The 11,902-nt window shown below is 32.0% G+C and overlaps 1 protein-coding gene across 1 annotated transcript in view; it reads left to right on the top strand.

The window, feature by feature from the left end:
- The first annotated feature begins 4,625 nt into the window (after positions 1-4,625).
- Positions 4,626-11,902, top strand: part of LOC106748825 (protein takeout-like) — a 7,740-nt gene continuing 463 nt past the window's right edge. Inside the window, exons 1-6 of the mRNA XM_014627704.1 lie at positions 4,626-4,788; positions 8,993-9,085; positions 9,638-9,785; positions 10,409-10,542; positions 10,699-10,848; positions 11,872-11,887. Of these exons, the coding sequence (XP_014483190.1) occupies positions 4,731-4,788; positions 8,993-9,085; positions 9,638-9,785; positions 10,409-10,542; positions 10,699-10,848; positions 11,872-11,887 (599 nt within the window). The 5' untranslated portion in view covers positions 4,626-4,730. The remainder of the gene's footprint in view (positions 4,789-8,992; positions 9,086-9,637; positions 9,786-10,408; positions 10,543-10,698; positions 10,849-11,871; positions 11,888-11,902) is intronic.

The raw sequence follows: 11,902 nt of genomic DNA, 5'->3' as shown, positions 1-11,902 counted from the left end.
AAATTCAATTACAACAATGATATTGTTTAATCCGTATTTATCTTATATACGTTTCATTAGCAAATATCATGACAGTTAAAAAGAAAAAAAGCTTCATCCTTCAAAGTTAGGAAATATCGTTCTACATGTTCAGAAATATTACTGATATGCAAGTTATTGATTAAAATGTTAGATTATTGATGTGCCTATAAATCATACACTGAAAAAAATCTGATAAAAAGCGGCTAAGTTTCAAAGTTATGTAAACTTTTTAAGAATTTGAACTAAAAAATTTGTGTTAACAATAAAAGATTAAAGAAACTGAAACTTAGCTGTATGTATGATACAGATATTCTTTTAATTACAAAAAAATTGATCCAACTGCGTAATACGAGTAATTCTATCTTTGGTGAAAAAATCAAGTATTATAAATCGGTCGATAAGTACGGCCGATGATATATTGTGTCCATTTTATGATCACATCATTAGATTACATTTGGAATTTATTTTACATAAACAAGAGATTAAACAAGCACCAAAATTTTACTCAAAATATTATGACAATTGGTTCATTATATACAGACCTGACATTGAATTATTTCAACGAATCTCTCCTTATATGTACCAGGTATATGCATAAGTTTTTTCCGGTTTAACTAAGAGATGGCGCCAGCGAAAAGTACGCAGCGTATTAATTTGACACATACGTCATTTTGTTCGTCTGACATTTAAAACTACAAACACACACAAGTTGAGTCCGCCAAAAACTAGCGTCTTTGTTTTATCGTTCAGTGATCATGTCGAGTTTTGTGCCTGAAAAAGAACATTTGCGGCACGCATTGCTTTTCTTATTTAATCAAAAGAAAAAGGCTGTTGAAAGTCATCGTTTGCTGGTAGAAACATATGGTGAACACGCTCCATCGATTAGAACATGTGAGACATGGTTTCGACAATTTAAAAATGGTGATTTCAATATGAAAGACAGTGAGCGCTCTGGTAGACCACAAAAATGCGAAGACGAGCGATTGCAGGAGTTATTGGTCACGGCGGGCGAGGCTCGACCGCCACATATGTATGCCACAAATAGAATTTGAATTGTACGGTACATAATCTTTCCATCACATTTTTGTTCCTCTTCACTTTATTTCTTTTTTTCCGCTTAATATTTAGTTTCTTTTTTAGTTCTTTTGTATTTTTTTAACCACCATATGTGCGGACAAAATTAGAGGAGATTCATCAGAATTCTTAGATGTAGAACGATATGTAGGTCATGTGTTTTATTTCTTAAGTATTATTATATATATATATATAATTTTCAGAGGACAATTTCTCGCATTATTTTTGACATGTTAGAAACAGATTGATACTATGATATAAGAAGAAAATTGTAACATTGCATATAATAGCGACGATATATAATGTAATCAATGAAATTTGTGTCCAAATACAACCGCGAAATTCGAACATGAAAACAATTACATATAATCAAAACGTATTTAAAATTACGAAATTTGTGAAAGAATAATATAAAAATACCCGGAATAATAAAATTGTAGTACAAAAATGTTTTGTTAATAAAAGGAATAATTATGTATATGAATTAAGAAATTGTATAATCTTCTTTTTCAATTATGCGTGTGTATATTTGTATTGTCACGTCACGTCAAATCACGCTGGCATGATTTCTGTAATCAAAAAGATGTATATAGCAGGATTACATAACATTGCACTACACATCGCACATTACACATCGCACTGCATACTCCACAATATCTTATTACAATTTAATCGACTATAATCAGAATCGCTATAATTCATATCATGTATTGCACATAACCAATTTTATCTTGCGTGATTACTTCGCAACTATATTGCTTTCGAAGCATTTGATTCAATGCCTATTCGTCAAGACATGAACTACTGCGCACGCTTAGTGTTGTTATATTTTTCTTATTATTCATACTATATATTATTCATATGATGAAAAGAAGATTAGATTCAGCGCATTCTCGACTACTCACTCGATTGATCGATTGAATTAGAAGACGATTTTTCTCTCATCGGTGTGAGGTTTGCTGTTTCGTCGAAATCGCGAAAATCTCAAAAAGCCTTTATTTTTCTTGCCCTCCCGATTGATTAATTCTCCGGAATTTCATTTTCAGTATGCCGCATCATTCTAAATTTTTCGATAATTGATGCAATTTATTAATCAAAGACAGAAGTGATGAAATTTTATGCTGCTGCCGTTGCTATATCTATCTGTTACTTTATCGACTGATCGCCATTCAGATATCATTTGAGTATAGATCAAAGATCAGTACAAAATATTTTTTTCAATTCTCCCGCATGATATGTGGCAGAAAAAGAAAGAGAGAGAGAGAGAGAGAGAGAGAGAGAAATGTCAAAGTTCTTTATGGAGATTTAAGAATTTAAAGTGAGAATTTGTTGCTATTACGTCGTAAAGACGTCACGCATAAATTCATTTAATATTTTATGATTTTAAAAAACCATTTGGTATTTTTCCAATATATTAATAATGGGTTATTGATAAAAAGTGATGTAGGATCAACGCGTAATTAATGAATTATGTAAAGAACATAAGATCATATGTATAATAATAAATTATTAAGAAAAAAGGAACGGATGGCTTTCTGGATTTAGAGTCTCTCAAATTTTATATTATGACTTAAGGCCAATTGTAGAATTCAGATCAAATTTATTTTATCATTTGCCAAGCTGTTCAGTATATTGCATATTATAATGCATAAGAATGCGTAAATATGAATGTCTGAATTTCATTAAGATCCAGTTTTTGCTAAGTAAACGGGTTTGATTTAGAATTCACAAGTCGAACGTCGTGGACAGACATCTACCAATGTCTGTCTGTCTCAGGTGACAGTTCGAATTATTTCAGAGGTCTAGAATGCAATTACAATCACAAACTCTTCTAAGAAAAAGATTGAAAAATAAGAAAATATCCGTGCAACAAAAACACCCGATGACCGTCCATACTGAGCGAAATGTTTCGTGCTCTTAATTAGAATATAACTGCGACATTATAAAGGTCAGCGAAGACGGAGATTCGAGAATGCCGAACGGTGAACGTGTCGATGCATTTCATAAATCGTAAATGTAAATTTTATGTTTTTTCTAACAGTTGCGAAATATTCAAGAAACTTGAGAAACAGTCCGACGACCAAATGATAAATATCACCTTATCTTTCGTCGCGATTATCCTGCATCTTACGCAATTATTTCCCAGTAGAATAACATATCGTCTATGGACACATTTTGTTATTAATTGGAAATTAAGAAGAAGAAATTAACTGAAAATCGAAAAGAAAAAAATTAATTGAATATTGAGAAGAAAAAATTTAGCAAAAATTATTTTTATAACTTGGTACTTTTGGATATTCCAATGAATTATTTGTGAAGACAAAAAGGAAAATGGCAAAAAAAATTTCAAGAGAATAAAAAAAATACTCGACGAAAAATTAGAAAAACTCCAAAATCCTATCTTTTACGCAAAAAATATTTGAAAATATCTGAGAATAAAGATATTTAAGAAATAGAAACGATGCAAAATGATCGCTCAGTAATTTTAATTAGTGATACCAATTTGCAGACATGGCTCTGTAAGACAGGTAAAAGAGATACGCACTCAAAAGAGAAACCACGTATATGTGCGTAGCTTGTCGGTTATCCTCGGATAGTAAAAAAAGACAGATATATGATCTTCTGTCCTTCTCTCTCTTTCGCTGTATGATCATCAATGATTACCATCCGCGCTTATTATATAGAGTACCTGACGTAAGCCGTGTTATCCGTCATATATTTGTAATTTACATCAATGTGAGCAAAAAAGTCCTTTACTATTTTGCAAACAACCACGTCAGATTACGAGTTGTTAATTATTGAGAATAGCCACATATAAAGGTTTCTTCAATTAATAACTAAAAAATTTACGTGTTATTTGTAAAATGATACAGAATTTTTTGTTCACATTGACCTAAATTGCAAGTATATAACGGATAGCATGACTGACGTCAGACACTCTGCATAAATTCAGATTGCATTCCAGTTTGAAGAAACTTCACTTCGAACAGTCATAAAAAAACTGCAGGTCAAAATGTCAAAATAACATACAGCGGAGGAGAAGAGGAAAATCATATATCTGTCCTCTATTACTATCCGAAACTAACCGACAAGCCTAAATGCGTATGTACATGCGTGGCACCACCAGTCTGAAGATGCCCGCAAACTGATATCATTGTTTCTAATGTCAAATTATAACCAAATGACTATTGCCTACCATTTGTTAGCAAATTTCATCGTAGATTTCTGCCGAAATCCTAGTGACATCATTGAATACAACTTCTTTATTAATCTTTTTGCCTCTTTGCCGGTAGAGTTCGTCAGCAGAAACGTGTGTGATCGATATCCTTTTAGTATAATCATTATAAATCGAATTAGTAATAAGTCATATTTGCAAATGAATTTATTCCTGAATTTGTCAATATAACAATGAATGTATGTACTCGCTTCTATTGTGTGCTCGCTTCTATGTGTCAGCATATTTATATGAACTATGATCACCATTCGAACTACAGGTGGGGCGAGCAGTATTTGAATAGACTGCTTGAGTGCCTATGCATTGCAGTTCTTCCTCAACGCTCACTGACAACTTCCATTCACAGAAGCTATCTGACTTTCAATCAATATATTAACGTGTAAGAAAAGACCCAGCAACAATGAAAACGACGGTTGTTCTCTTATCCATGGTGGTTATGATCATGGCGGTAGATTTTCGTAAGTAATCGCCAAAATATCTTTTCGTCACATCGACTGAGATGTATTTCTTAATAACATTGTTATTTAGTTATTTCATAATAACAATGTCAACAAAAAGAGATGCTGAGTTAAATAAATTCAATAAATTTTAGACTCTGCGAACGGTCGATAATGTGTAAAATGTGTAAAATAAAACATTCCTATTGTTATTATTATTTTTAATTTGAATAATATTTACATGAGAATTTGAAAAGAGAGTGTTACGATATCTGTACAACCGTCTAATCCAGCCGTTGTATCAAGAATATCGATATCATTAGTAATACTAATGTCAAAACGAAAATATCGATATCAATACTGATATCGAAACTTTAAACAATTTTAAACTAAAAGAAATATAAAAGTGAAGGAAGTGTTTGTCTTACAAGTTACGAGGGTGGGGTGAAAAGTTTCCGGCCTGATAAAGAAAAACAACTTTTTTCGTTTTTTTTTTCGTTTTATTTTTCAACAAAATCTCCATCAAGATTTATACATTTTTCATAACGGTGCTCTAATGCAGTGATACCATTTTTATAGTCCGATATGTCAAGTCCCTCAAAATACTCATTTACAGCATCGATGACTTCCTCATTGGTCTCAAATTTTTTACCTCCAAGCCATTTTTTAAAGTTAGGAAACAAATGATAGTCGCTGGGGACTAAATCTGGTGAATATGCTGGTTGGGGGAACAATTCGAACTTCAATTCCTTGATTTTAGCCATCGCAACGACCGACGAATGGGCAGTTGCATTGTTATGGTGAAACAGGATTTTTTTCTTCACCAAGTTAGGCCTTTAAATAGAAGTATTTGATGACCGCACGCTTCTCTGATTTTTCCATTTTCATGTAAGCAATCGAGGCGTCTTATTCAATCGGCTCTCAAATGTACACAAACAGAGCAATCTACCTTAAAATTTATATACAATCTATTAAGATATAGTACTATAGAATACAAGCCAAAAATTAGACATTCTGTAATAACAAATCGTTTGAAGAAACGAACAAACGTAGTTAGTACAAACGTAGTTAGTATATGAATGTGTTATGTGATATTTTAATGTGAGTGGGCTTTGACAAAAAAGTAAGCAGTTCTTTGAAATTGCTTTTGTTATATAATGGCGTAATATATTTGTGATTGCGTAGACAATTCAAGTTAACAAGAGATCTATTTTTTTTCGAAACACTTTCTGCACTAGTGCACACCAGTACAAGGAGTTTACACTAAAGCGTTCTTTTTATCGAGAATGACATAATCATGACGTCATCAACGCTGTTCGTTTTCACAATACAACAGCATGTAGTGCAGGCAGTTCAGTGAACTGTTGCGCTAAGTCAGGAGGTAATGTGGTCAGTGCAGTGCATGAAAGTGTAGCTTGGAAGTGCATGTAAGTGTAACGGAAATTTATACGAAAAGTCTCTATCAGGTAAGTAGCTTGCATTATATTGAAATGTGTGAAACATCTTCTTTATTTCATTTTCAAAAATTGTTAATATTATACCATCACACACATATACATAGCAGAAATGTTCAAACATACCACAAGGATAAATTTAAGATATCTTTATGATTTTATATTTATTTTATATTTAGACATTTATTTAAATTTATGATCGGTAGGGTATATAATATTATAAATTATTAATAAATTTGCTATGAAATAGTGGTTATATTACAACAAAATCCTTTTCGTCAGAAGAATCAAATAATGCCATGTGATGCGCCATGTTGTTTACTACGCTCTAGCGTTTCAGCGGTGCGGCGAAAACGAACAGACCTCTTCATTGCTCTTTTGCACTGAACCGAACTATTCTGTACTAGTCTTTCCCAGTACGGTTCAGTTCAGTTCAATGCAATTCTAGTGCAGTTTTAGTGTAGCGAAAAAAAACAGACCTAAGAAAACATCTTGTCAGCTATAATCAAACGCATAATTTCTAAGATATGTACTTTATCCTAATAAAAATCCTTTCAAAAATAAAAACACCAAATACATAAGAAAACATTCAAAACTCGCATACATTAATAAGCATATGTTTGAAAATTTTGGAAATTTATAATTTAAAAAAATTAATGTATTTCAAAAATTAATTTTATCCGAATTTTGAAAAATAAATGTATTTCAAATATTAACTTTGCTTAAAAATAGATATTAGATCAATGCAACTAATCAAGTACCTAATTATATATGATCAATGCTATAACCTGAATGTTAACATTTTGGCTATTATCCACATATTAACACATGCGGGTATATTTCGCCGCGAACTTACGCGTGTAGCGGGCGTTTTTTCGTGAATTTCGCGAGAGTATTCACTAAAATCGCAATAAATCAATAACTACTTCGTTTTCCTCAACGAAACTTTTTTATTTTACACTTAAATATATGCTCTACGATTATTTAATTAAAAAAATGTACACATTTACAATGCCCATCATATTTATACGATACCCACTCCCCAACACAAATCTACTAAATACGTACTTTTACGTGACCCGCGCTCTAGTGACAGACTGCAAAAAACGTAAAAATACGTTTCCCGCATGCAATGTGTTAAGTAAAAATTATTTAATCCTTTCATCTACGGTTGATTGTACAATTCCGTTAGCTTTCAGCATATACGAGGGTGGATGAAATATAAACGAGCCTTTTGCAAAAAAAACCATATTTTTCAAAATCAATTCTAATTTATATTTTTTTTATTTTTCTACATAGTCCCCCATCTTATCTATACACTTCCTCCAACGGTCTGGTAATTTTTTATCCTGGTATCATAAAAGGTTCGCGGACGTGTATCAAACGAATTGCACACGAACTGCTGCACCTCCTCGTTCGTTATGAAGCGCTGTCCACCAAGGGTTTCCTTGAGTGCCCAATTTTCGTTGTATTACTACGATATGGGGTCTGGCGTTATCATGGAAAAGCAACACACTTCTGATCGGAATGCCGCGCCTTTTTAACCGATAGGCAGCTCGAACTGAAGTTCCTGAGAGATTTCAAGAACAGTTAAGTGCCGATCGCCTTCGATAAGTTTTCGAACAGCCTCGGTATTCTGCGCTGTGATGCTGGTGCGGGGACGGCAGCAATATTTTCAACACGCTCCCGTCCTTTCTTAAATTCGTTACACCACTGCTTCACCCGAGCCCATGAAAGGGTTCTTTCCCCGAACTGTGGGAGTAAATAGCAGCGAATTTCAGCAGCATTTACATTTTCGTTGACGAGAAACTTAATAATAACACGTTGTACAACTGCAGGGTGTACCTCTTTCTCGCTCATCGTGATTGCTGCTGAGAGTAAGAAGCACGTGACGCGCCAGCGTTATTTTTGCCTTCCACATCATCCCCCTCCACTGTCCAAAACGTTGCCGACCCCTCACGCCGCCGACGGACGTGCAATTTAAAAAGGCTCGTTTATATTTAATCCACCTTCGTATATACTCAAACAGCACAGATCTCCTAGGGACGTCCTGAAAATGTCCTGAGAACGTCCCGATGTCCTTAGCATGTCCACAAGATGTCCACACAACGTCCATAGGATATCGTATGCTATTTAGATAATAATTATTTAATTTTTATATTTAAGGCATATATTATTATTGTTTTTATTAAGAAACGTTGAAATATCCAAATGAGATATTGAAGAGAAACTTAACATAGAAACTCAAAAACGGCATGTATAAGACATATTTTTAACATGTCCGAGTTATGAAATTTCTCATACGTTATCCTTTAGACAACTATATTCACAAATGTTTACAAAAAGATAATAAAAGCACTCTAAACGTTTATAGAAAAAATCAATGTATTTAAAAGCTTATATATATTATAATAACGCCTTTTTGAAAACTCTTGAGACCTTTTCAAAACATTATAATTTTATCATCTTTTAATCAGCCGTTTCGAAGTTATTGAACTTTTTATGATAAGATATCGACGATTGTAACTTTACTTAAAGTGAAGTAAGTGGAATAAGTGAAGTCAAATATCGTGATTCATTGGTTACGCAAATTTGTAATACGTTTCATGAGATATATGGAAATGAGTTTTGTATAACATAATACATACATCCCTAGTAGCACATTTCATTGGTGTTACATTGGGCTCAACATTGTTTTTTTTTGTCAATTTAAATAAAATATTTAAATTATCGAGTTATATAAAATATTTAAATTATCTTCCCGTTTGCAGCCAGTGGTTTCAAAGTTTGTAAGTTATCGGATCCGAACTTCGAGAAATGTTACATCGAGGCTGCTAAAATAGGATTGAACATTTTAGCCAAAGGCAAGTATATACATCACTTTTTAACGCGCAATGCAATATCATTACTCAGGAAAAAATTTGCCATATATAATTATATATAACCAGATATTATATATATATATATAAAGAGAGAGAGAGAGAGAGAGAGAGAGAGGCCGGATTATATAAAAAAAACTACAATATATTATTTCATTTGAAAAGCTGAAATTAATTTATAACCCAACGCGCCTACATTTATATAGCAGTTATTTCTGTCATATAATATCTTCTTCAGTATTGAATATCTTTGTATATAAGTCGTTTTTATGTTACTTTGAATTTTGAAAATAATTACATCGATTACTCTTCATATGAATCTTATACAAGATGAAGGAATAATGAGAAAGAAAATCAATAAGAGTAATAATTATAGGTGTAAAAGAACTGAAAAATAGTAAATAGAAATATTTTATTACGTATTAGAATAAATAATCGCAAATAATTCCGAGAGATGTAATTGTTTATTTCTTTAATGCTACTACAAGGTTTATGATCGCAAACAATTGATATTAATCTGCTGCTCTTCATATCTAGGTGACAATACGTTAGGGATTTTACCTTTGGAACCCATAGTAATCGGTAACATGACTGTCCAGGCGAGCGGCCCAGTAGCAGTAAAACATGAATATTGGAATATGAAAGTTTACGGACTGACAAAAAATTTGCAAATAACCATAAAAAAGTACGTAATTATCGTTTAACTTTCTCGAGTCGTCAAAATAATTTTAACACAAAATGTATCATACATATCAGAAGCATTTAAAGCCATTTTGGCTTCACGTTCAAGGAAATATTATTGACACTGATATCATTGATTAAAATGTCAGATTGTGCATGTACTTCTATAAATCATACATTGAAAAAGTCTGATAAAACGAAAGTTTAGAGTCATGTAGTTTTTTAAGAATTTTAATTACGAATTTGTGTCAACAATAAAAGATTAAAGAAACTGAAACTTAGCTGTATGTATGATACAGATATTTTTTCAGTTATAAAAAATTGACCCAACTGCACAATAAAAATAATTTTATCTTTGGTGAAAAAGGAAAGAATTATAAATCAATCGATAAATATGACCGATAATACGTTACATTAATTTTATCATCTCATTGGATTACATTTTGATCTTGTACTACACAAACATGAAATTAAAAAAGCACCAATATTTTGCTGAAAAAATGATGACAGTTGGTTCGTTATATATAAGCCTAAAATTGAGTTCATTTAACTCGATTCGACTTATTTCCATGGATCTCTTTATATAATATACATGTAACCGTAATTGATATATTCTTTTTCTCTTAGTTTCAACAAAAACACACTCGCAAACTATAAGGAGGTTTTTTATCCTTACTTCTATTTACTTAGCAATTATAAATTGGATGGCAAGATTTTGTTGCTGCCGATCCATGGAGAGGGGAAATGCAAATTGATGTTACGTACGTAACTAATACTAATACGTAATTATCATAACAATACTTAATAACTATTTCCATAAGTCGAAATCACGTGACTGCTTTATCCTTCACTGAGTCAGCGACAAACACTCAATTCGCAAAGTCGACAATCATCGATTGCGTTGTATTATTTTTCAGATAATTCAACGATTACGTTCAAAGAAACATTCGTAACGTATGAGAAAGATGGGGAAACTTATATAAAATTCAAGAAGTATGATTTCCGTATTAAGGAAGCAAAATTAGAGATGCAATTCGAAAATCTCTTTGGCGGGGATGCCAGATTAGGTATTTTCGTTATGTAACAATCTGTATTATCCATGTATACATAATGTATGCCTGGCCATCATAAGTAAAGTTACGATTTGCAATCTTATGTGTGTGAAATTGAAAATCATATAAGTAACTCTAAATATAATGACCAGGCATATACGACATCGAGCGCACATACTGCCTTATGTATGCCTCATATCATTTCAACTAGGATTACTTGTACGATTCTCGACGTTATACATATATGTAAAGACTGAAGATTGTACAGACAACCTTAGCGTTATAATGATAGAAGGCATATACTTGGTTTCAATAAAGTTTCGATACTTTTTTCGTGCAATTCGGAACGCAGCCAATTTCCCAATGAGAGAACTTAACTTTTGGGAATTAATCACAGACATGTTCTTTCATTGGACTATTAGCTATGTATCGAATTACATCAAAAAAATATGTTTAAACCGTTTTAAGATCAAATATATGTGATACAGTGTGCACACAGCCCGACATAATAGGCTTAACATCGAATAACACCGTAGTAAAACAACTAGAATTTCTTAGTTACTCATACTGTGCTTGTGCGACGTATTTCAATATTGATTATTATTTGACGAAATAACAAAAACATCCACTATTATATCCAAAATTAATAATGTTAAAAATATAAAATAATATTTATACTATATTTTTTGGCGGCTATTGGTGGATATTAAAGTTATTATGTTGGTCTAATTCAGAAAGAAAAGGAAACAAAATAACATAGATTCATATCAATGTACAGAGTTTAGGTAATAATCCTAATATTTATGTTATTACAACATAACGCTATACAATTTTCAACTATATTCATAAAATTCATTCGTCATAATTCCAAGATAATTCCAAGTTGTAACATCTGTCTAAAGAATGTGATAGACACAATTTAGATCAGCATTATTAATTATGTTAGCCTCGATTAATTAATTATTATAAAAGTGGGACAATTTTATATTTATATGTGTTTCAGTACTATCTTTGTATTAATTGTTTCTGTAATTATAGGTGAAACGATGAACAAATTCATAAATGAGAA

This window comes from Dinoponera quadriceps, unplaced genomic scaffold, assembly GCF_001313825.1.
Source record: "Dinoponera quadriceps isolate SergipeBrazil2010 unplaced genomic scaffold, ASM131382v1 scaffold3207, whole genome shotgun sequence".
In the NCBI taxonomy this organism is placed as follows: domain Eukaryota; kingdom Metazoa; phylum Arthropoda; class Insecta; order Hymenoptera; family Formicidae; genus Dinoponera; species Dinoponera quadriceps.
The sequence above is the reverse complement of the archived record's forward strand: the minus strand, read 5'-3'. Positions and strand labels throughout refer to the sequence as shown.